The following is a 25,040-nucleotide window of genomic DNA, read 5'->3' on the forward strand; positions in this document are numbered from 1 at the left end:
ATGTGCCCCCTCAAACCTCCAAGTTTTCAGTGACATCTGTTTTATGGGTACAAAAGAGGGATTCGGGTTTGTGCTGAACAAGCCCTGAATTCTTTACAATTCTCCCTCCTCTGACTCTCCTCTTTCTCTCCCTCGTCCCCCTCCTCCCCCTCCCCTCTCTCTCTCTCTCTCCTCCACCTCTCTCCCCCTCTTCTCTTTCTCTCCCCTCTCTCTTTTCACCCTCTCTCTCTCCCCTCTCCCTCCCTCTCCCTCCCTCCCTCCCTCCCCCCCCTCCTCTCTCTCTCTCTCTCATATGTTAGAGCCTTTTAAAAGTAAAGTAAATGCCATAAATTGCTTTCTGGCACCTGACCAGAGCTATAGACTAAAATCCACACTGACAATGGCCCTGAGGCGACTGCTGCAACATGTGGATTAACTGCAAGTCACTGTTGTTCAGTCGCGACTCTCCGTGACCCCATTTGGGGTATTCTTGGCAAAGATACTGGGGCATCTGCTGCTTCCCTCTCCCGTGCCTCACCACTGCCCCACTAAGTGCGTACTGAGTGCAGGTCGGGTAGCTCAGGGCCGCAGCAGTGCAGAGTGCTGGGCCTGGAGTCAGGAAGACTCATCTTCCTGAGTTCAAATCCAGCCTCAGACACTTGCCAAACATGGGACGCTGGGCAGATCACTTCACCCTGTTTGCCTCAGTTTCCTCGTCTGTAAAACGAGCAGATGAAAATGGCAAACCACTTTGGTATCTCTGCCAAGAAAACCCCAAATGGGGTCAGACACGAATGTTGGAAGTCCCCCATGCAAACAGCAAATGGCACCTTCGCTAGGCCCAGACACCAGAGGACCTATCTGGTGCATCACTGCAAATGGACCACACAGGGGAGGGCCTTCACAGGCTCTCATGTAAAGACCAAACAGCATTAAAAAGTCAATTCCACTTTAGATTCAACAAGACTTATTTTTTAGCATTTACGTGATTTGCTAGATCATGGCAGGGAGAGTCTGGGACTGTACTGAAGTGACGAGAGAAGGAGAGAAATCCCAGGGCCCACACACATGCACGAGAAGGAGCCCTCTCTCCCTTCCTAGAAGAGTAAAGGCGAAAGAAAGCCGCGGACTCCCAACAAAAACAAAGCATCAGCCCAAAGTCCAGAGAAAGGATGGCTGACATCAGGTTATGAATCAGGTTTTTTCTTCATTTCTTAATAACAGGTTAGTAAACATAGAGCATGCAGCCGAGAGTTAGGGTTGGGTCTTTCCTTAAAGCTTATTAGTTTTAAGCAAATTAAATGCAGCAACCTTGTCGTGGAACATATAACCCAGTAGCTCTCGCTCTTTTACATCATAATTTATCTAAAATGTGAAAATAAAAAAAAAAAGAAATACCAGGATCACTGCTATTTGTTAAACTAGCTGAAGTTAATTGAATTTTAAAAAGGTTTTTATCTTTAAAGTTTTCAACGTTAGGGAAAGCCTTTATTAACAGCTCGAAAAGGGAAATTTCTTCCTTGTTTTGTTTAATGATAACCAGTCAAGGCCGTGATGTTCCCAACACTCTCTCCCTCACACCCCTCTCGCCACCCAGGGTGAGATTAAACATTATCATGCGTTTAGCGTAGCATGAGCCGGCTCAATGACGAGCCTTGGTAAGTTAGCAAGTGACCCCAAAGAGCTCGCTGCCTAAAGATGTCTATTCATAGTGAGAAAATGTCACGGCATTAAAAACCCAACGATTTCATCTCAAACATTAGCTCCTTCACTGCCAAAGCTCAGTGGGGAACATGCTGCAAACCCGCCTCAAACCCAGCACCTGGAGGGGGAGGGGGGGCACGGGGCGGGAGGGGGTCCTCTCGCTCAGTCACAGACGGGGCCAAGGAGCCCAATGAGCCTGCTCAAGAGGGGCACGGGCCTTAGTCAATCTTTGGCCAGATATTTAGAATGAGGGCAGACTGATCTATTCACGCTGACCAATGGCACCTCAGTTAGACCACTCTAAACACCCTATGCTTGTGTGCCTCAGACTTTTAAATGGTGAAATCACTAGCTGGAAAGTCCTTTGATTTTTTTGATTGGGTTTTGGGGGGAAATAAAAATGACCTGAGACAAGCGTTCATTAAAAATATCAGATTACCTTGTCCAAAGCAAATTTGGTACTTCCTATGGAAGACAGCGAGAGGGTGTGAGACCCCACGAGTACAAAGTTGCTGGTGCGCACGGCGTGGAGGCCCCCTGGGCTCGCCATCACTACAGAGAAGAGACACAAGTTTACCCGGCAGGGGAGCATGGGAAGAGCCGGGAGGAACCCCACCCCCACCAACCCCAGGGGTCTGTGCTCAGCTCGTGCCCTCAAGGCTCCAGGCCCCACACAGGCCTCCGCACCGGGGCATCACACAGGGTCCCCCCACGGGCCTCCGCACCGGGGCATCGCACTGGTCCTCGCTGCACTCCCCGGGGCTGGCCTTCCTCTCTCAGTCCCACCTGAGCTTTTAAGACTGGAGGCTGACTCACCTGAAGAATGGAGGCTGCTTTTCTGGAAAAGAAAAAAAGGGAAACACGGATTATTTTCTTTCTTTGATGGACCAAAAATAGCAGGTGAACTGGGTACAAGAGGGCAATACTTCTAAAGATGAATCTCGGTGCTGGCGTAGTACAAACTCTTTTTAATCACGAGTTTGAGACTCTCCGCACCAAGAGCCCCCGCCCTCATTTCCACAAAGGAAGAAGTCAGGTTACTCACAGTGGTGATGGATGTCAGGAGTCGCTTGGGAGTGATGGCCTAGGAGGGAAGCAAGGCTGGGGTGAGCCAGAGGCCCCTCTGAATGGGGGAAGGGAGCTAGCCTGGAGGATTTCTCAGGGGTCTTTCAAGCCCCAAATCCCCCTCCTCGGGTGGCTAGCCATCAGCATGGGACCTCGCCTCCCACCATCCAGGGCCTGGTCCTCCCATCTCCCCACTTCTGCTCCCCAGGCAGAACACTTCCTATGGACCAAGCAGACACTACAAATGCAAAAACAAGACCCCCTTCCCCTCGAGGAGCCTGTGATCCGATGGGAGACACCCCAGGACGTGGGGAAGCCCGGCCGGCGGGCAGCCCTGACACTCAGGACCACGTGGCCACGCCTTCTCTATGCCAGCCCTGCGCCTCCCTTTCCAAAGGAACCACCACAGGCTGATGCCATGTCCACAGTTCACCCCTCCATTTCTGGGCAAAGAGCACCACCAGCTGCCTCCAGCCTCAGCACACTGACCCAAGCTCCTGGTGCTGTGTTGTAGTCCCAGACAAGAGGGGCATGGCACTCCAAGGGATCCAACCGCATCGCTCCCTCCTACATCATCCCCCTCCAGCTAGCTGGCGGGGGAGGGGGGGTATCTCATAAAAAACCACTAGATGTCATTTCTTTGAAAAGGCAGCACTAACCGCCCCAGACCATCTATCTCCGCTGATGTCTTTTCAGCATGGGTTCCTTACCTTGGCCTTGGATGCCTTTCTCTTCTTGTCAGGCCCTGAGAAAGCTTTCTTTTGGACCTGTACAAAAGCACCAACATTAACGTAAACCCTGGACCTTTACCAAGTGCCGATCTTCTTTCTAGACTTAGGGGATGCGCCTGTGATGCCCGCTCTAAGACTGGCACCTCTCGGGGATTCAGGCACCTGGCTACTGAGGTCCAGGGGCAGGGGACCCTCACACTGACCAAGGAAAGAGAAACCAACCCCAGTCAAAGCCCCATGCCAACCAGGGGAAGGCCCTCAACGTCCAACATGGGGAGTTAGGGAGGCCCCATCATACAGAAAGAAAATAAAAAGCATAAGCCTGACAATGTCAAACTCTTGGGGTCACTATAGGAAGCACGAAACACTCACCAAACTGTAAACTTCAACATTGATTTCAAAGTCATTGGACACATCTTGCCTAAAAGACAAAGGAACCATCAGTGTGCAGTTCCTCCAAGCAGCCATGGAGGGACCCAGTGCCCTCCGGGCACCAAGCCTCGGGCAGCACGAGGGACCTCTCCCCCATGCCCCCCACCACAGGAGGGAACAGTCTGGCTCCCCCTGGCCCAGCCACACATGCCCTTGCCTAAAGCAGAAGGCCACTCTATCCCCAAAGAGCACACAAGCCTGTATTCGGCCCAAGGCCCTCCTGCCCAGACCAAGTTTTAATCCCATAGACAGGAGGCGCCTAAACAAAGAAAACACCTGCCCCAAAAGAGAAGAGACCGACTGGTACTGGCATCATCGCCTATGCACCAGGAGCCAAGGTAATCAAAACAAATGAAACCACCCCTGCTCCCAGGAAATCTAGGCTGTGGAGGGAGGAGGGAGGGGGAGTCAGGGCTCCTGACACAGAGACAGGGGATGGAAGGCCAGAGGGCTGAGCCTCAGAATGCACGAAGGGACATTTCACAGGTGAGAGTCAAGAGTTGCCAGAGGAAGGCTTTAAGGAGCAGAGGCCCTTCTGTCTGGAGCCTTTGGAATGGCCATGTTCTCCTCCGCCCATCCACCGGAGGGATGTCTTCACATGCTTGGGGTGGACACCCCCTAACTCACTGACGGGTTTGAGACCCCTTGGTCACCACTGGAGTTTAGGGAAGCGACGTGGCCGGACGTGGACTTTCAGAAAAGTGCTCTGGCTTGAGGAAGGTGGACGTACCAGAAACTGACCTTGGGCTTTCCCCAGGGAATTCCATCCAACCAGAGCTGTCAGCACTTGGCCACTCTCGCCCCACGCCCTCTCACACAGAGGCTCAATAAACCAACTATGGTTTCAGAGCTCTAGGAAAAGGACACTCGGGATTCCCTGAAATCTTTGACTCCGTCAGAGAGGCAGGGAAGGTGTGGCTCCTGGAAACCAAACTCTTTGACTTACAGAGTAAATGTGGTGGTGAATGTCAGCGCATCCCCAGTGAGGGAGTCTGCTGTGCTCGCCAAAGGCGTTGCGACCATGTTCTCGGCTCCCGCTTTCAGCATAATTAAGTAGTAATTTGTCGCTTCTGTAGAAAACAAGGCATCAATTTCAGAAACGTGCCCACATGCAACCCTGAGGCCTGGCCACTCTGAAAGGCACTGAGTGCCGCATGGAGGCAACATCCCCTGGGATCATTCCGGTCAGGCTTTTCAGGTGTCTCAAGTTCACACTGGCTCGTGTTAGGGGGCAGGGACCCCCAGGCTCCGAGGACATACCAAGCCATGCCAGGCTATCAATCCAGCTGCCAAAAGAGAACTGGACCCAATGATGGCCAGAGCAGAAGGGGATGGGCCAACACCTCCCACGGTCTGGGGTGTGGTTCCACAGGCATGAAAAAATGCTGTTTTTCTGTGATAAGCAACCCCCCAAAAATAACCACCTGCTTCACAGTCATCCAACCCATTAAGCAACCAGGCATTATGCCAAGGGAGTGGGCCTCAATTCCTTGTTTGTGAGGTGAAGGGAAGAGCCTCCAGGACTTCACACACAATCCAAGAACCAAATTCTATCCGTGTGCCCAATGACAAACTGCTCCCCGGCCCCCACATCAGAAGAGGAAGAGGCAGGGTGTCCAACCCACTCAGGGCCTTCATCTCTAAGTCACCCAGGGTACGCATGGCTAGGACGGTGATTCCAGGACAGAACTGTGCTCAGGTGAGGAATACCCCACCGGCCACCTCTGTGCCCAGGTCTGTGCCTGGGAGGCTGCCCTGGAGGAGCGCCGCCAACACCAGCATCCTACCTGCTCGCTGAGCCGGGTCACAGACAAAGTCAGCTTTCAGAGGCAGCCGGAACTCGGAGAGGGCGATGGAGCCCCTTGACGGAGCCAGCTCGCCAGATGTGGGGCTGGCTCGGGGCCGTCGCTGAGGCCCCTCTGCCTTCAGCTTGTTGAGCTCTTCGATCAAAGCCGCTCTCTTCTCAGCTGTGGAAAAGAAACAGGCAACTTTCCAAACCACGAAGCCCCCACTGTCAGATTCCCTAGTGCCTCATGGGGGGCAGCACCCAGGAAAGGCACCCAAAGGGGCGGCTCCTTCTCAGCTGGCCCCTCCACTCCCACCCCACCTCCTCCCCCTGGCTTGGGGGGCACAGACCGGCCTAACAGCCCAGAGCTTTGCTCATTCTTCTGCCCTTCCCCCGCTACGCTTCAGGAAGACACAACAGATCCTCTAGATGGGAAAAGTCAAGAACTGCATGGCCGTGGTTAAAGCAAATTCAGATTTAAGCAGAGCAGCCTCTTGGGGCCTGCCTGTGCCCACTGCATCTGCCAGACTGACATACTTGCGATCAAGAGGAGTCTCTCCGCCTCAGCCTCTTCCAGGGAGCCCTTCCCATGCTCGCCATCAGTGCAGCAGTTCAGAGCCTGGCTGGCCTGGTAGATCACTGTCTGCTGCAGATTGACCTCATTATTCAGGTCCTGTCAAATCCAAGGCCAGGGAGGGGAAAAGAGGGTGGGTGGAGTTCAGCTTAGCCAGGACTGATGAACAATTAAGGAACTGCAAGGTTTCAGGGTCCACGGCACCAAGCAGCAGGACAGTGTGGGCTAATAAGCACCACACCCAGGCACCTGCCTGACCCCCAAGCATGTCTGAGACTCCCGGCCAGGAGAGCCCCTGGCTGTGGCAAGCACTGGCTCCCTGGCCCTCCCCGGGTGTGACCCACCCCACCCCCCACCTCCCCAGCGCAGAGAAGGGACCTCCTGGAGGGCAGGGGCTGTCACAGGTTCTTTGTGGCCCCTGCTCCAAGCCCAGAGCCAGGTACGTAGCAGGGGCTGCTTGTAGAAGGAGCACTCATTCTGTTAAATTGCTGTCTACAGGAGTCCCTTTTCTGGCAGCCAGGACACTCTGGAGAGTTTCCGACTCGGGTCCAATCAGCCCCAGAATCTGTGTCCTCATAGAAACACCAACCTGGATCTTCTGCTTGGCATTCACTTGGCAGGGGGACGTGGTCTTCCTCTCTTCCAGTTTCAAGGAGACATCTTCTCTGCGAACGATCACCTGCTTTATCGAAGGACGCTCAGTCTCTTTGAACCTCTGAGAGCGGTAAGTGTCGATGCTGTGGAGAAGGAAGGGGTGACGTCTCACCGGCAGCCACCACCAGCCCCACCTCCTGCAGAATCCAAGGGCAGCATCCCTGCCCCAGAGGGGACACTGCCCAGGCAGGTAAAGCCAGTGAGGCTCACAAAGGGCTGGATGGCCACAGCCTCAATGGACGCTCCCAGCCTGCTCGGGGGCCAGGGCTCTCAGCCTCCCCTTCTGAGGCTCCCAGGATGTCCCTGGGCCAGGGCCTCACAGGGAAGGGGATGAGCCAGTGGACGGGCTACTGCCAGGCCCGGCCCTCCCTCCCCTGGGCTGGCTGCTGCCTCCCTACCTTAGACAACAGGAGGCATTTCCCATAAAGACTGGTTTTCTCCCCCCTTCACCTATAGGGAAGGTCTCGGTCTCCAGAGCTGATGCTGTCCCCAGACTCGGCTCTTGGGACACGGGTCCTTTGGAATTTCCCAGGCTTTAGGCTTCCATCACTTGCACTGCTATCTCTCGTTTCCAGACTAGGAGAGGAAGCAAATACCTGAGGAGAAGCATATTGGATGGCAATGAGTAAGCAACGCAACACATGATGGGGTCATCAGCTCTCTCCCCGAACCACGGCAAACCCAAGGCAGATTTCCAAAGATAAACAGCACGGGAATAAGCAAAATCTTAACCACAACTTACTTTCTAAACAATGCTCCCTCTTTGGGGACACATTCAGAGAACCTGACACTGGGTCTGCTTTGGAGGAATAAATAAGGGGGATTGTGGTTTCGGGCCATGGCTTCTGAGTGTCCCCAGAGGATTCCTTGGGACACCCAGGCCTCCTTCTGCACAGCTCACTCAGGCCATCCTTCCCGAGTGTTTCCTCACCTCGGGACTTGTCACGTTCACTGTTTCTACTAACGGGGCCAGTAAGGACATGGACGAGATGTTCAGGGCCTCCTCCGGCTCGTCAAGACTACCGGCGTCCTCACTGCTCTCCTGAGGCTCCAGGCCCAGCCCATTCTCCTCCAGTACATCACTGAAGATCTCACTGATGACTCTGGAGCTATTGAGGACCTCATCATCCCCATCACGTACCTCTTCTAAAAAGAAGAGTTTGGTGGATCACGCCGGATGCACAATGCAGCGTGGCGCAGGACAGGCAGCCAAGGAAGGTTGGTGCTGCCCACTGCTAAGGGAACCTCCACACTGGGCTCACCCCGTGCTGCCCAAACCATCTCCAACACCCCTGATGCCTCTGCGCAAGGCTGACCCAAAGTCTGGGCTGTTCCGAAACATCCTAATAGGACCCAACCAGCGTCAGTGTGCTCAGCTCACCAATGCTCTCTGCACAAGGCCCAGAGGCCCTTTCCCCAGGTGACCCCGCTCGGGAGCCCATGGGTCACTTGCCAACACCTACAGTAGGGTCACAGACCCCTCAGAGGAATCAGGGACACACAAACCTGTCTGCTTCTCAACCTCAGGGTCCAAAGCAATTTTCGGGGATTTTTCCTCTAAGAACAAAGTTATTTTCAAAGGACTAGATGTGGTCATTTCGCTTTCAGGAATGCCTAGAAAATATAGGAAAACAGCTATCAACCTCATCTCCACAAGCACTTAAGTTTTCAAACAGAAAAGAATTCCAAAGGCCTAAAGATTTGTTTAAACTTCATCAGCCACTTAACACCTGAAATCACCAACTTCATCATTCTAAAATCTCTGAAAAAAAATCTCTTACAATAACAGACACTCAGAGAACCTTGAAAGTTTGCAAAGCACTTTCCACATTCCCTCCGTTGAGCTTCACCAGTGACTCGGCGAACCCGTCTGTGTGTGTGTGTGTGTGTGTGTGTGTGTGTGTGTGTGTGGTGGCGGGATGGGGAGGTATACAGCTATGATCATCCCCTTTTAACAGAGAAGGGCACGGAGGCCCAGGTGTGCAGGCCTGGCCCAGGGCCACACTGTGAGCAAGTTCAGTCCTCCTGATGGTACGTGGCACACAGTAAGTGCTTAATAAAGGCTCTGCAGCTCAGCTACCCAATCCACCCTGCTGCCTCACATCCAGAATTAGGAGAGGGGTTAATGAATGAGCTTCCCCCATTTTTAATCTCCTTTAGTTTATAAAATAAAATGTCTGCCACTTAATGGAAGCACAAACTTCAAAGCCGCTTGAAAACACAATCTTCAAAAATCTGTCCTCCACCACATATCCAGGCAGGAAGATCATCCAACGTAAAAGGCCCTGCTGTAACAATCATGAACGCTTTTATATCTTTGATGGGATGGGGCAGGAGAGGTTTGCTCCAGCAAGGACTGAGGCAGGCAGGGCCCAAAGCTGGCAGGGTCTGAGGTGGGCAGGGCCCAAGGTGGGAAGGGCCCATCCTGTCCTACATAGTAAAGGGAGGAGTGGGGGGCTGGAGTAAAGGGGCTTCCCTCCTCCGTGGGTGCCTCGCTTTCATTAAGCTGGCTTCCAAGGGGTCAGAGAACACCCAAACAACAAACATAGATAAAACACCTATTAACATTTCCCGTGCTGGGAACATGAAGAAGAGTCCCTGCCCTGAAGGAGCTTACATTCCCCAGGGAGGCTGGTCAAGGCAAGAGAGTACCCCAGGAGCTGAAGGGGAAGGAAAAGTTAGGAACGCTTCCACATAGGCTGGGAGTGGTCTGAGCTCGACTTTGGACAGAGCTGGGGCCATCAAGTGGCCAAGTACTCGGGCCTGGGATCACAGCCCAGGCAAAGGTGTGGAAACAGGAGATTGTCTGTGTATGATGTACAGCAAGCCAGCCACTAGAAGGGCACTGATGAATGTGTGATGAACTGGAAAGGGAAATGCTTCCTCTTAGGAGTCCACAGACAGAGTATAAGGAGCAAAAGTGACACAACAAGGGATTTCAGGAGGAATGGATAAAGCATTCGTTAAGCATTGGCTCTCCCAGCCTCTGTGCCCTCTGGAGGAACATTTACAAGAGGCAGCTGCGGCTGCAAAGGCAGGTAGGAGGTGCCTGTTGACTGAGATGAGACAGGTCACATGGGCCTAGAGCCCCTTTGTCTCTAGAGCTGAGGCCTGCTGTCACCACCCTCACTCTGGATGCCTGCCATGACATATGGTGCCCACGGGCCCACACGCTAACAAAGTGGTCTGGGCTGATCTCACAGAGTGCTCATACAAAGAGCAGGCTCGCTTATCCTCCACAACTGATGCTGGCAGAAAAGCGGCCGTTAGCTTCCCTTATGCCAATGGGCACCATGAGGGGATGATCCAGGGCAGGGCCTGGGGCCATGTCTCCACCTGCCTCCCAGGGCTCACTGAGGCAGGTTTGCCCCTAGCTGCAATTCTCTTCCATGTCCTGGTCCCATTCACACCCAGAATGTGACTGTTGACCTGGCTTGGTGTCCTTCTCCAAGGCCCCCCAGTTAGATTTAGATACATCCTGATGGTTACAAACCACACATCATGTGCCCCAACTCCTACCCCTTCCACCCCACGGAAAAAAAGTTCTGCATGGCCCCAGGGCCATTCTGTACAGTCTGGAGAGCTAGATCAAAGCTCTTCCAATGTCAGAGACCTTCTCCAAGGTTTGCACAGAAAGGCAGCATCACCTCAAACCATGAAAGGGCAAAGGAGGCCTTGTGAGGAAACGCACCCCCCCCCAGCCCCCCAGCAAAAGTGAGAAGATCAAGGTAAAGGGGTCATTTCCCCCTTGGGTTACAGTCACATAACAACACGCTAACAGGGCAAAACAACACGGACGGTGACATTGCAGGCCCACATCTGCCATTACGCTTGGCCTCCAGGGACCTGCCGAGGGAGCAGCCCCATCCACTTAAGGACAGCTTGAGCTCAGCACAGCTCGCTTTCTCTCAAGCCTAAGCTGGCCTCCTTGCAGAGGAAGCCACCCAAACGCCACTCAGGGTGCCATCATTTTGGCTTTTAAGCAATGAGGGCTCGACATTTTGAGAATGACAAACTCACCCGCAGGCTTGATGCTGGGAGACTTTACGGGCGTCTGAGATCCTGTGGCCTGTTCCTTCCTGGAATCAGCCTGGTATTTTCCTGGTACACCATCCTGACATGGGGTTTCCTACGGATGCAGAAACAAGAAAGCTTTCCTGCTTTAAGAATCCCGCACAGGCCGTGGCTCCCACTGGTGCCATCCCGTACGTATCAAGTTGTGTGCTGACAGACGTCATGCTGTAGAGTCCATAGACCCCGAGGAGTTCAAGGGTTGATTTCAGAAGGTCCCTGAATTTGGGTGGGAAAAGAATGACATCTTTATTTTTACTAATCTCAAATTGGAATTTAGCATTTCCTCCAATTATTTAAAAACACGATCTTAAGGGGCCACCAAAGGATCCAACAGGCTGACTGCCCAGCCGGCCCAAGGTGTCCAAGACCTAAACAAAGTGAAGGGAATCCCTGATCACTCACACACACACACACACACACACACACACACACACACACACACACACCACTTCTTAATTCACGTTTCAATTACAAAAAACCTAAGCTGACCTTCCTCCATGTGCATATGGAACATCAGTCTATTCAACACCTTCTGGGGGTTAAGGGGGCAAGGAAGAACTGAGCCTAGCTAGCGTGTGGGAAGCTAACTCCTGCCTGCTCCTCACCCCATCCCCAACCAGTCATTAAACTCATATCCTCACAAGGCAAGCATTTCAAAGCAGCCGCTCAAAATCACCTTCACCTTCTGCCCAGAGCAGACCTCTCCCCTCCTGGTCCCCCCACTGTGGGTGCTAGTAGCAGCCTGGCACCGAGGAGCCCCATTTCCATCCGACGCCACCCTCCTGTTCAATGTCCAGGTGGAGGGGCCCGGATGCAGGATCTAGGAGGAGCCGGGATCTGGAGGCAGGCAGCCCGTGTGTGAATCTGAATTCTGCCCCTGAGATCTCCTGGGACATCTCTTGGCTGCTTTCTTGACAATAAGGTTCCAGGTCTCAAACCTGCCTCTGCTTTCCGACTCCACAACCACCGAGGCCCTCACACCCTCTGACCTACACCCCCAGCACACAGCCAGGTCTCCTGCCCACCACTCCTTCTCCCCATCCATCCTGGTCTCAGCCCTGGCCCATTAGAGACATTCCCTATGTTGACACAAATTAGCAACTCCTCTGTAACTTGCAGAGAAAAATAGATCTTTCTCATGAAATCTTGTGTGGCTGCCACACAGGCTCTCATTTCACAACTATGGCCGCAGTCCACAATGAGGAGGCCTATGCAACCCTCGGCCAGAGAGACTCTCCCGAATCCAGCTCGCTTCCTGGGGCTGCTCTCTAACGTGAGGGGCTGGCCACCCCACTCACCATAGCCCCTCTGGGGAGGAGGCGCACACTGCCCCAGTGCCAGGGAGATGGACAGGCAGGGGAGAGCGTGACGGAGGGCACCAAGTCACCAGGAAGGCCCCAAGCAAGAAAGACATCATGGCAACAGATCGCAGATGGAGGAGCACAAAAATGAGGAAGTGAGAAGAGGTGCGTGTGCCGGCCTTGTAGGGTCCTTGCAGCCGTACCTTGTGTGTGCAGTGACACGTGTGTTCCTCTGGTTCTGGGGCCATGCGGGTCAGCACCGCCAGCCCTGCAAGCAACACCGTTCCCCACATCTCTCCCTCTTCTCTCACCTCTTTCGCTTCTGTCCGTTTGCTCCTTGAGTTCTCTCCTCGCTCTGCAGCCCACAAATTGCCCTTGTCCAGACGGCCTCGAAGACAAGCAAGCTCTTTCTCTCGTTCCTGAATTTACATCGAGCAGCGTGAGCCCTGATGGCCTGAGCACTGGTAGGCGGATACTTGGCCTCGCCTCCACCCCCAGCCCAGGCCCCAAGCCCACCTTGGGCTCCCCCAGCCACGATTGCCTGCCTGCCCCACCTGCCCCACCTGCTTGAGCTGCTGGCTGAAGGTGGCAGAGGAGGGCGCTGCCTTCTGCTTTAACAGCCTTTCCTGGAGGGCCTTTGTATTGGGGGTGATGATGGGAGCACGAGGTGGGGTGGGTGCCACGGGGCTCGCCTTGCCGTGTTCCTGGCAACGCTCTCCAAAACGCTCCAGGAAAGGCTTGATGCCGGCTCCCCCTGTACACACAATGGGTCAGCAGGTAAGGACAGAAGAGGAGGCCTGCCCCCAAAGCAGCAGGCCTAGGAGGAAGAAAGGGCCCTGTGCCTCACTCAGGCCAGAGGGTGCTGAGAATGAGGACCCCCAAGCTCCCACAAACAGGGAGTCCCCAGGAGCATTCTTTAAAAGAACACCTTGAAGAAGGACTCAGTCCCCTCAGTTTCTCAGAAGTTCATGTCTCCCTGCTCCCTCTTCCCACATCTTGGCTGGCGCCCAGACCACCAGGTGCTACTGGTCATCTGAGACGAGGTATCACAGCCATGACTGACAAGTTCGAAGGTGATCTGGAGAATCTCCCTGCCAAGTCCCTTCCCTTCCCAGTCTCAGTGAAAGACAATTAGGGAGATCCCAACCCACGCACGCATGCACACACATACATGTATGCACACACACATGCACTCAAACACACACACTTACATGCACATGTGCACATGCACAAACACACATACTATACTTCTCACACACACAAAGCTATGTGCATTGCAGCCTGTATGTACATACATGCACATAGAGCCCATACCCATATGCACACATACGTACTCACACACATGTACGCACACACAGAGGCAGGTTGGAGAGCTACTGGAACAGGGGGCGTGCTGCAGCCTGGCACCTCCTGGGGCACTGAGGGGTCAGGAGGGAATCACACCTTCATTAAGCGCCCACTCTGTACCAGAAGAACATCTCAAACCCATGTCTTCTGGCTCCCAGGCTGAGCCTCTGACAAGAACAGGCTAGAACCACAGGAGGGTCTCAGCAAGGGGTTACCTTTGTGGGCTTGTTTCCTCATTTGCCAGGTCACTAAGTGTCTCTGAGGATCGCCGAGCTGTGCCAGAAGGCACACAAGAACCCCCGCCCCCTCTGTCCCCCCAAGCTGCACGTTGGTCCAGCCCCTCCACCCACAAGGCATCACCTGGAGTTGTAGCCTGGTCTTTCGGGGGAGGCCCCCGGGCTCCTCGGGACTGGCTGGGTTGGGACAGAGTGGGCCTGATGCTAGGCTTCACGAGCTCGCTCTGCGGGGTCGGGCTTTCCAGAAGGGGCTCCAGATCCTGCCCCTTTCCTTGTGCAGGGCTCTTCGGGGGGGTCGGGCAGGACTTCACGGGGGAGGGAGCAGCTTTCTGAAAAAGCAAAGCCAGGTGAGCCTGGCTCTGGGCACCCCCTCCACCTTTGCCAAGGTCTCTTTACTGTCCTGGGACAAGCTGCTGCCTGGAGGTGCCAGCCCTGCCACTAAGCATCCCTCTGCATTCTTGGGATGCCGCCTGGGGAGATGGTCATCCCAGGACCTTCCTCAGGCTAGCAGAGAGCATGCTAAACCCTGTTCCTCACTTGGTGTCCTCGTGAAGTCCCGCCCACTGCCCTGGAAGGTCCAGCTCCCCCTGGACTAAGCTCTCTCTGGTCCTTAGCACTCTGGGATTTACACCCAATGACCGATTGGCCCCCCACCCACAAAGACACACTCACCAGAGGGCTGCTGCAAGCCGCCGCCCGACTCGGAGTGGCTTCCCCTGAGCCGGCCGCTGAGCTGGCCACTGCGGCCCCTGGCTCCAGGCGGGAGCAGCCGGGAGCTCTCTGGCCAACAGTGCTGCTATTGATGGGAGCAGATGCTCCTGTGGAAGAGGAAACTGGGGACAAACAAGTTGTACCAGGCTGCTCTTGGCCACGGCTGGGCTTTGCAGATGGATGGCTGAGGTCATCTTCCCAGGAACAAATGGTGGCAGCAAGGTTGGCCAGGCGGCCCCTTCTCCCGATCGGGGTGGCTGCAGGCCCGTCTGTGCCAGGGGTAGGGGCCAGACCTAGGGGCTGGGCTACGTTGGGGGTTGGGGCTGGGCCAGGGACAGGGACCGGGGCCTCGAGGACGTCATCTGAAAGGAAAGAGAGTGTTGGAGAGGAGGGCCAGGGTGCTCACCCAAGGACATAGCATCCCCTTGGGGCACTGGGCCTGGTACCACAAATAGGCATGAGCCTCCCCGATACCCTCCCCATGCTCCTAGAAGAGCCGTGAAGCCCTCACCAAGACAGCTGAAGCCCCACCGAGAACACCAGGTAGTGTCCCTATGGCCCCAACACAAGCTCCTGGCCCATCCTTCAAACCCCGGCCCACTTTCCAATCTGGCCCACTTTCCAATCTCCCGTCTGTCTCTGCTCTGTGCTCAATATGCCTCCTCCCTGTCCCTCTCCTGCCTCAGGGCCTGTGTCCTGGCTGGGCCCCATGCCAGGGGTGCTGTCCCTCCTCACCTCTGCCTTAGAAAATCCTTTATTTCCTTCAAGACTCAGTTTCAGCACCACTTTTTATAGGAAGCCACTTCCTGATCTCCCCCAACTCCCCCTATCTGTTCTATATACATATGTGTGTATGCACATATGTGCATATGTATATACACGGGGTGCCCCCCCACGTCTGAGTGTGGTGCTAACTACCCTTTCATAGCACTGGCCTCATAAATTACTTCTTGTGAACTGATGAGATCGGCCCCAAATGGGACAGTGCAGGGCTCATGGAGCCGCCCTTGCCCCTGGAGGGGTGAGCACCATCCCCACCTGCTGGGCACCCAGGGAGATGAGGTGTAGCATGTCCTGGGGCCTCCAGGACATCACCACTGGCCTCATGCCACTCCTAGCCAGAGGTCAGGCTGGCTGCTTTCAGCACCCCCCTTCAGCCATCAGGGTCCCTGCAGTCTGAAATCTTGGGCTGGGTCTTCCTGCTATAGCCTACTAGGCTTGGTGGGAGGGATGCAAGGATGTCAAAGATAGAGCTTTTAAGGCAGGAGCGGCTGGGGCCACAGGCCGATTGGATGGCCTGGCGGGGGCAACGGGCTGGGCAGTGAGCGGGCAGGAGAGACAAGAGCTCAGGGCGCACATACCGTCACTATCCCTATCCCACCCGAGACGCTGCAGCGCCAGCTTCTGCATGCGGGTTTTAACAGAGGAGGCCCCAGGCGGTTCAGTTTTGGCGGTCAGCATTTCTGCCTCCCCTGGCAAAGGCTGGGCCCCGGGGTGGGAAGTACAAGAAGTTGTAGAAGGTGAATCTGCCGGCTGTTTGTTCTCCAGGTTAGAGGCCGGTCCCTCCGCATGGTCTGAGCAGGGTCGTTTCGAGGGGGATGGCTTTGTACAAGTTCTTTCTAGATTTTCAATAGGGTGACAATAAAGTTAGGACATCCTGATTTATTCTGTAAAATCAAAGCTTCTGGAATTGCTCATGTTTCTATGAATGCTCTTCTCTAAGCGTAACTTGCATTCCTGGGACGCTGTGGAATTGGCAGGATGCTTTACAGACGTTCCTCTCACCCTCAAAACCACCCGGAGAAGTAGGGTCCATTCATAGGCCCATTTCACAGAGGAGGAAGCTAAGGCTACAAGGCCCCACAGGGATCATAGCCACTCAGGTCTTCCTGAAGAGAACCACACTTTGACAAGGACTAATTAGTCATTCTTAAAGTAGGTCCCTTTCGCTGACAAAAACATTACGGAATTATGGAATCTGCTACAGAGCTGCCCCAGGAAATCAATCCAGCCTGAATTCTTTGAAGGAGTTGGGGGCATGTGTTGAGAGACACAACCCAAACATATTCATTTATTTTAAATGGGTGAATAAAACAAACTTCCAGTCCCATTTACAAGGCATGAAAGCCACTTAAAATCCCTGTCCTGCACTCCCCCCACCTCTGGGCAGATGGGCAGTCCACGAGCACGGGAGGGTGCATATGCCTGCAGATATTCTCACCCAGCTGCCAGGGGATGCAAATTTTTTTCTTCTTTTTAAAACTATTATTTGTTACATGGGATGGCTCTCTGGGAGGGGAGAGATACCGGAGAATATTATAGTGAGACACACAAACAATTAAAAGACACCAGTAACAACATACTTTTTAAAAAAAAGAAAAACCCAAACCCCTGCCTGAAGCCAAGACTTCAAGCACACCGTTGATTCTCCAAGTCAGATCAACAAACACCACAGGTACTGACCAGGCCATTCAGCACATTTAATGAGGCCATTTTCCTGTCTCGGGGTTCTCCAATAGAAACACATTCCTTACTTCAAGAAATACCCGTTTAATTCCCTTCACTTGGCATAATGTTCTGGGGTGGAGTTTGAACCCTGATCCTGCTGCATGCAGGGCTGGGGGCACCGTGGGGCCCCAGGAGAGCCTGACCCTGTGTCTCCCCCAAGTTTATAAGTCAGTTAGGGCCGCCATAGGGAGGAGGGGGCATCACTCCTGGGCCTCGGGCTTCCTTTCTTCACAAGGAACAAGGCCTGGCCGTGAATCCTCCTCTCTCTCTTCTAAGGGGGATTTCCTAGTCCCTCTCCCTCAAAGGATTCTGAGGAAATCCCTTTACAGACCAGCTCTGCCCCTGAAGGCCTGTCCCTTGGTCCTTGGGATTCCCAGCCTGCTCAGAAGTCTCAGCTCTGGCTCACCCTGGCTGCCTGTTCTGCTCCCAAGCTGCTCAAACTAAGTAAGGTGTGGCAGGGCTTGTCCCAGACAACCCCCCACCACCAACAATTCCTCTGCCCACCAAAGACCTCCCCTCTCTACTCTAGACTAAGACCAAGCCCTGGTAGCTCTGTGATCCACCCTCCCTCCCCCAGACCATCCTTCAGACCCTCCTCCTATGCTCCAGCCTCCAAGGGTCCCTCTGGTCCCCACACGATACCCCCTTCAGTCTCTTCCTAGTTCCCACCGATGCTCCCACCTTCCCTTGCCTCTGCCACCCTAGAGCTGGCTCCCAGATGGCTCAGCCCACTCCAAGCTAAATTCCTAGAAATGCCAACACTTTGTAAGGGTCCACACTAACCCTCCAAGGGTGAAATCAGAAACTCTGGGACTTCCGTTTCCTTGACGCCTCTAGGGTCCCACTCTGGGTCTAGATCTGTGAGCCTCAGAAGCCTCCTCTGGGAAGCTCTCTCTGTCCTGGTTCCCCTCCTAAAGCCTGCCAAAGGGCTCACCCCCTGAAGCCTTGGTGCTCTCCCCTTTGGCTCATCACCTCCGTGAATCACTTTGGTACAGAGGGCTCCCATCCCCACAGGCATCTGCCCACAGGTGGCCCTGCCTCCCAGCTCCATTGAGGCTATCTCTTCTCTGTCCCCCTCACCCTCCATGGAGAGGCCCTTAACAAGTGTCTATGGACTCAACGGGCTAACTCAGGGTCATAGTCCTGTCACATCTCTCCCCCATGGTCCAGAGCTGGTCCCCACCCACCACACCCTCTGGGACAACTCCAACCCATGTGATAAACACAAGGCCCAGTAGGAAGCTACCCTGAGCCACAGGGCCCACCTCCTCCCTCGTCCAGACCAAAGAAGCTTCCGATGACTTCGGGCCTGGGGTGGGGATCCTAAGCAAAGTCCCTAATCTGAAGGCTCCGCTCCCCCTCCGTCTGTTTCCAACCCACTTTGGCCCATCAGCCACTCTCCAAAGCTGATTTCTATCACCTCCAACCCCTAGGCCTTTATCCATGCCAGTCCCTTCTCATCTCTGCCTGAGAATCCTTCAGTTCACAGTTCAGCTTCAGAAACAACCTCTTCCATGATGCCGTCCCTGCTCCTCCCCCTCCTTCCTAAAGTCATCGCCTGCTCTGTCCAATGCCTTGCACATGGTAGAAGCTTAATAAATGCCCAGGGCTGTCATCTTTTTTGTAGTTGAGCCAACGGCCCATGGGCCCCCAGGACTTTACCTTCTCCATCTCTTGGGGGCAGCTGGTTGTTGGTGTCTGTAAGCGGCTCCCGATGTCTCTTGGTCTGGGTTGCGACCCTGCCTGCTGCCTTAGGCCGCTCAGCCATTTTTTTCTGAAGGTTCTCTCTTCTAGCACGAGTTCGTTCAAGGAGTTTCTGAGGAATTAATGAGATGAATGGTCAGTGAAGTACAAAGTCAAAGGATTTCCTGCAGTCTCCTAAGTCCCCATGCCATGCTTCTGAAACAAACACACTGTGACCTGACACCCAAACACACCCCCGAGACCCACACAGGGAACCCCAGGCATGAGAATGAAAATACAATATGCAGAGTCATCGTGCTAAAACACGTTTAAAAAGGAAAAGCCCCATGATCACCTCACATTACAGCTTACTGTAATGACTGAAGGGCATCAAGGGAGTGTGACTTGGCTCAGAGGCTCTGAGCAAGTCACCTATCTCCCAGGGCCCCAGGCAACTGTCCCAAACTACAAAGTCAGTCAATCATCCAGTCAGCATTTATTAAGTTCCTACTGTGTGCCAAGCACAGCACTAAGTGTTGGGGGTCCCTGCCCTCAAGGAGCTCAGTCTAATGGGGGAGACACCATTCAAACCAACAACATCAAACAAGGCTCAAGAGGAGATAATTGATGGAGGAAAGACGCTGGCATTTAGTGGTGCTGGGTGGCAAGGGCAGCGGTCAGAGCGGAGGAGGGAGAGCTTTCCAGGCCTGGGTGGGACGGCCAGCGAGAATGCCCAGAGCAAACAGGTGGAGGGTCTTGTTTGTGGGACAGCAGGGGTCCCTAGACTAAAGAGGAATGTTGGGGAGCAAGGTGTAAGGAGACTGGAAAGGCAGGAGGGGCCAAGGAATAAAGGGCATTGAAGGCCAACGTGAGCACTTTGTATTTGCTCCTTGAGGCCAGAGCTGAGCTGAATGGAGGATGGGGGGAGACTCGAGGCAGGCAGATCCACCCCCCAAACAGCTACTGCACTAGGCCAAGCCTGAGATGATGAGGGCCTATACCAGGATGGGGCTGAGGGGAGAAGGGGGAGTATTCGGGGATGTTCCAAAGACAAAACTGACAGCCGTGGCAACAGCTCGGCTCTGGGGATGGCCCTGGATGTGTGCCTAGGGGGTGAGGGGGTGGGGGAGCCTACAAGGTGATAGAGAAGCGGGGGAGGGGGGTGAGGCCCAGCAGAACATTTTATATGAATTGTTTCTGGGTTTCACTAAAACTGGCCAACTAAGGAAGCTCTCCTGAAGGCAGGGGCTAGGCCAGCTTTGCCGCCCTTCTGCCAAACCCTGGACCAATGGGCTCCGACTTTAGGGAGGAATCGGAATCCTGGGCTTTCCCATCATACTACAGGCCAGTCCTCCACAGTGCTTACCCAAGCAGCAGCGAGCCAACAAACACTGGCAAGTAGTAGGGACAGGAACAAATTCAAAAACTGCTCTGCCCCAACGTGTCCTCTCCTCCCACCACTTCTACCAGTCACTCTTGTCTCCATAATTAATGAAGATCAAAGAATTCACCAAGGCTGGACTGAAAAGAAGCATCTTCAGCCAAAGGAAGGGCTGCTGCTCCTGGAACCTTCCCACCAGACCTTTAGAATGGAGGGGAAATGCCAGGAGGCAGCACTAAAAAGCAAGCAAGCGCTCCGGCCCCCAGCAGGCTGTCTGTGAGGCAGTGCAGTCTGCAAAGCCCAACACAGGCAGGCTGTTTCTTGTAGAGAGAAGGAAGTCCACCAATAAGCTATTCCAGAAGTGGGAAGAAATGACAGCTGACTGCTTGCTTTCAACTGGCTCAATTCAGCAGACAATGAACAATCCAAATCGCTGAATTCAAGAGCCTTTACAGAAGCACCCAAGCGATGGGGGGAAAAATTTAGAAGATGAATGTTCAAGTTTTCAAATGATGCTTATTTTTGACACCCCACCCCCACCCAAAGCTGGCCCAGACAGGAGCCACAGGGCACCCACTAGCATACAGTAGATGCCTCGTCAATGCTTAGTCCCCTCCCCTTCCCAGGGACAGGTCCACACTCCAGTCTTTTCACTTGGAAAATTTCTGGCAGTTTCTAGTTACTGTGTGCAATGTGTCATACCAAAAGAATGTGACTTTGCCCAACAGCCACTGTGGAGAGGCCATGGAGGCCTTGCCCAGGCTGCAGCCCTGCTCTACAGGCTTCAGATTCATTTTTCTTTTCAAAAGCCAGGGAAAGGAGAACTGAGGACTGGACCTGCCCTGCCCTGCCCCACCCAGCCCCACCCCACTTTCAGGCTCTCGATTTGGAGAAGAGAAGAGGTAGGGGGTGGGAGGAAGGGCAAGCTCAGGCAGGAGGGAAGGGCTACACAAAAATTATTTGAATCTAGCCGTTAGCAGCCTCCATGATGGACTGAGCCCAAAAACTGTGTTGTATCATTCCTTACCTACTAAGGAAAATCTCTCGGGGCTGTTTATGTGAACAGAGCAACGGTTCACAAGTCACACTAACATGTGAGAATGTCAGAGCACAAACCTAATCTGCTAAGAATGCAGAATTAGCTACTCTCACAATGTTTTGTTACCATCAGGTTATTTGGAAGCCTAAAAGAAGTCTGAGTGGGACAAAAAAGGGTGACCACTCTGCCAAAATGCCTCTCCTGGAGCCTGTATGGGACAGCCCTGGTTCTCCACCTACCCTCTCAGGGCTCCCCTGATGAATGAGCCTCTGGAGTCTTCCTCTGGGTTTTGTGCTTACCCTATCCATGGCCTTTTCTTTCCTCTCAGCCCAAACTTCTTTGAGTGCCAGCCCAACATTCCCATGACCACCAGGCTGACCCTTGGAGACAACAAATTCATTGTTTGAAGCAGCAGCACCCCTCCTCCTCCCCCCCATCCTCCCAGTCACCCTAACTCCTCTGTGCCTGCCCTGCTGTAGGCCTGTTAGAACAGCCTCAGAGGCAGGTCAGACACTCTCAAGCCTCTCCTTGCTCCCATCCATCCTCGGCTCCACTGTCAAAGGGGCCTGCCCCTGCCCATTCAATAAACTCTAGTGGCCCCTATTTCCTCCAAGATCAAATATAAAATCCCACTTGGCTCTTAAAGCCTAGCCTTTCTGGCCTTTCCATGTACTCTACAATCCGTTGAGCCTGGCATCCTTCCATTTCTGCCTCCAGCCATTTTCATAGGTTGTCTGTCCCTGTGCCTGGACATCCTCGACATCCTCCTCCTCCTCCTCCTATTGCTTCTCCCAGATTCTCTCAGGTCTCAACTAAATCCCCACCTTCTGGGTCAAGTCTTTCCCAGCTGCTTCAATCTCTGTGCCTTCCCCTGAGATCCTCAATTCCTCTTGTTTATACATACTGGTTTACACAGTCTCCCCCATTAGACAAGAGGGCTGCTTTTCTGCCTGCCTTGGCATCCCCAGTGCCTGGGACACAGTAGGCACTTAATCAATGCCTTGACCTCAGCCACAAAGGTCATGACTTCCTCCACAGCCAATCAGCTGCCAATTCTGCCTCCTCAATAACTCCTCTGTGGCCCACAGCCCTGTTCCTCCCTAGTGAACTAAGACCTTCATTTTCTCTTCAAGAATAAAATTCCTAATTAGTCTCTCCTCCCTCCAATCCTTTCCTGGCACAAGTCAAAAATCTTCTTCAAGCACAGAGGTCTATGCCAGTCAAAGACCACACCACCCACACCTGCTCACTAGTTCCTTATTGCCTAAAGACAAATTTCTAGTACTTTCACTCAGTTCAATAAACAGTGGTTGGCCATGCCTCTAACCAACCTTGTTCAACACCAATAAAGGAGACCCAGGGCAAAGAAAGGAGGGGGAGGTGCAGTTCTTGTGAGCTGAGCACTGGGACTTCGATGGAGGATACAAAAAGATGTTTCAAACAACAGCCCCTGCTAGAAGAGGTCACAAGCTACTAAGGACCGGATTAAGTCCAGCTCCTCCCCCCCCTCCTCCCCAGACTCCTAATTCCAGAACAATTGTTCTGTAATGTAATGTCCAGGCGGCCCCCCCTCCCCCCACCCCCAGGCCAGAGAAATACTTCCTTTCCACTTCTCAATCCGTTCACAGACACAGATCTGGAGCTGGAGCTGGAAGAGGCAGTAGGAAGTCATCTACAATCCTCCCCCCTTTTACAGATGAGAAGACGGAGGCCCAGAGAGGTAATACTTCCTGTTCAAAGTCACAGAGAGTTAAAGGCAAAGCCATAAATCAAACGCAGCCCTCGGCCTTCACATGACCAGCTCTTTCCACTGCATGAAGTCTCCCTGCAGAAATCCTCCTCCTCCTCAAAAGGGTCTCTCTCTCTCTCCACCTTAGACTGCCCTTCTCAGTGCATAATACCACCTGTCAGACTGCAGGCTGTATGGAAAGGCAGCCCTACTAAGTTCTTGTACACAGTAGGTGCTTGAAGTGAAGTGAAAGCACAGCAGCCCCACCAGCCCCGCCAACCCCCCCTGCCAAAACGTGTTTGCCGGCAAAGTACCTTGGGCAGGCTCCAGGACATTCAGCTCCAACTAGGCCTGTCCCCCAAGCCCGGCACAAACCCACACGACGATAATAAAAGATAACAGCTAGCCCTTAGGACAGAGAGCCACTCGGCTAATAAGTGCCTGAAATAGGATTTAACCCAAAGCCTTCCTGCCTCCAGGCCCAGGGCTCCAGCCACGGAGCCAAGGAGCACCCTGCAAAGCTGAAGACAGAAATGAACGAAACGAGTCAGCTCCGTCTTCACTCTATGCAACCACTACTATTTTCTTTGAAAACGAAACGAGTCAGCTCCGTCTTCACTCTATGCAACCACTACTATTTTCTTTGAAAACGACAAGCCCAAGTGCTCTGGGTAAGACAAAGGATGTGGGGGGCTGGATGACAGGGACTGTCCTCTTTGGGCCTTCGGGTCTGGAGGCCCCCACGATCCATCAATTTCCAAATGTCAGTTACCGCCCGGACTCCACCCACCGCTCAGGCGGTTTCTCCTCCCAGCCCCGAGTCCGGAGAATTTAGACCCGGGGCCTCCAGGCCGGGCCTTCTGAGGGGAGGAGAGGGGTTTCCAAGGTCACATGGCCAGTCAATGACAGAGCCCGCCCCGCTGCACCTACAATCAGCCTGGCAATCCCGGAGCTTTAGAGCTGAAGGGGCTCCCAAGGCGCCTGGACCAATCTATACCCCCCCAAAAGAACCCAAACTCCACAAGTGGCCTCTGCTCAGACGCCGCTAAGGACAGAGCAGCCGATTCCACTCTAACTTCATCAGGAAATTATCCACAATTCTCCACCTTGGGAATGACAAGTCAGAGTATGGCTGGACAATCACCCCTGGGTGCTGGGCCCTTCTTAAGCTGCCTCAGATCCCATGGGCTGATTCTAACAACTCCCTGCCGACCCTGGCCTCAGTTTCCCCATCTGTAAAGTCAGAGTTGAACTAGGTGAGCACTAAAATTCCTTTCAGCTCTAGACCTTCTAGACTCATTGTGGTCCCAAAGACCAGATGGCCTGAGAGCCCCCCAGATCTGCCTTCTTGTCCCGTCCATCCTACTCCAGGCAAGTTCAACTATTGGACTCAAATACCCGAACTTGACATGGTTCCGTCTCCCGCACCACCCAAGCGGGCTAGAGTCCCAGCCCCAGCTCCGAAGACCACACCCCTCCCCCGCGGCGCTAAACCTCTCCCACGCCTCCGCCTCGGCCTCCGCCCAGACCTTCCGGGCTCAGCAGAGGCCAAGGGACCCCCGACGCTTGCGCACTGACAGCCCCCTGCGAGCCCCGGGGGAGCCGGACCCCCGACGCTTGCGCATTGACAGCCTCCCCGCGCGACCAAAGCCTGTCTCTCCTTTACCCACCTCCCACCGCGCGTGCGCAGTGGCAGCCTCCCTGGGCGCCCCGAGGGAATCCCCAGCGCCTGTGCCCCGACCCCGGAGACTAAGGGAGGAGGGCAGGGGCAGGAGGAAGGAAGGGGCGCGAGCCGCGGCCTCGGCTCACCTCGGTGAACGGGTCCATAGCGCCCCGCGTCGCGGTCGGCCCGCAGACTCAGCCGCTCCGGCGCCGCCAAGGAAAAGGATAGGTGTGGGCCTCGGGCTCCGGCGGGGTGGGCCGGGCTGGGGTCGAGGTCGGGAGGACGGGACGCCGCAGCCGCGCTCAGCTCGCTCAGCTCGCTCAGCTCTGGATCGTGGGCACCCACTTCTGTGCGGCCGCCCGGGCTGCCGTTCAAATTTGAATTTCAGCGCCCCGGAGCTGCGCGTGCGCGCGGGGGGAAGGGGTGTGTCCCAGTGCCCCGGG

General features: G+C 54.2%; 1 protein-coding gene across 1 annotated transcript in view; it reads right to left on the reverse strand.

Moving 5' to 3' along the window:
- ANLN (anillin actin binding protein) overlaps positions 1–24,838 on the reverse strand; it is a 33,348-nt gene extending 8,510 nt beyond the window's left edge. Inside the window, exons 1-21 of the mRNA XM_036737422.1 lie at positions 24,744–24,838; positions 18,765–18,918; positions 15,956–16,213; positions 14,556–14,956; positions 14,008–14,212; positions 12,864–13,054; positions 12,612–12,719; positions 10,946–11,054; positions 8,432–8,539; positions 7,857–8,071; positions 7,376–7,521; positions 6,861–7,008; positions 6,235–6,370; positions 5,699–5,878; positions 4,858–4,981; positions 3,852–3,900; positions 3,459–3,515; positions 2,729–2,767; positions 2,500–2,521; positions 2,123–2,235; positions 1,291–1,344 (exon numbers count right to left, since the gene is read on the reverse strand). Coding sequence (XP_036593317.1) covers positions 1,291–1,344; positions 2,123–2,235; positions 2,500–2,521; positions 2,729–2,767; positions 3,459–3,515; positions 3,852–3,900; positions 4,858–4,981; positions 5,699–5,878; positions 6,235–6,370; positions 6,861–7,008; positions 7,376–7,521; positions 7,857–8,071; positions 8,432–8,539; positions 10,946–11,054; positions 12,612–12,719; positions 12,864–13,054; positions 14,008–14,212; positions 14,556–14,956; positions 15,956–16,213; positions 18,765–18,918; positions 24,744–24,761 — 2,835 coding nt within the window. The 5' untranslated portion in view covers positions 24,762–24,838. The remainder of the gene's footprint in view (positions 1–1,290; positions 1,345–2,122; positions 2,236–2,499; positions 2,522–2,728; positions 2,768–3,458; positions 3,516–3,851; positions 3,901–4,857; positions 4,982–5,698; positions 5,879–6,234; positions 6,371–6,860; positions 7,009–7,375; positions 7,522–7,856; positions 8,072–8,431; positions 8,540–10,945; positions 11,055–12,611; positions 12,720–12,863; positions 13,055–14,007; positions 14,213–14,555; positions 14,957–15,955; positions 16,214–18,764; positions 18,919–24,743) is intronic.
- Between the last annotated feature and the right edge of the window lie 202 nt (positions 24,839–25,040).

The sequence above is a fragment of the Trichosurus vulpecula genome, chromosome 9 (genome assembly GCF_011100635.1).
Source record: "Trichosurus vulpecula isolate mTriVul1 chromosome 9, mTriVul1.pri, whole genome shotgun sequence".
NCBI classification, from domain to species: Eukaryota; Metazoa; Chordata; class Mammalia; order Diprotodontia; family Phalangeridae; genus Trichosurus; species Trichosurus vulpecula.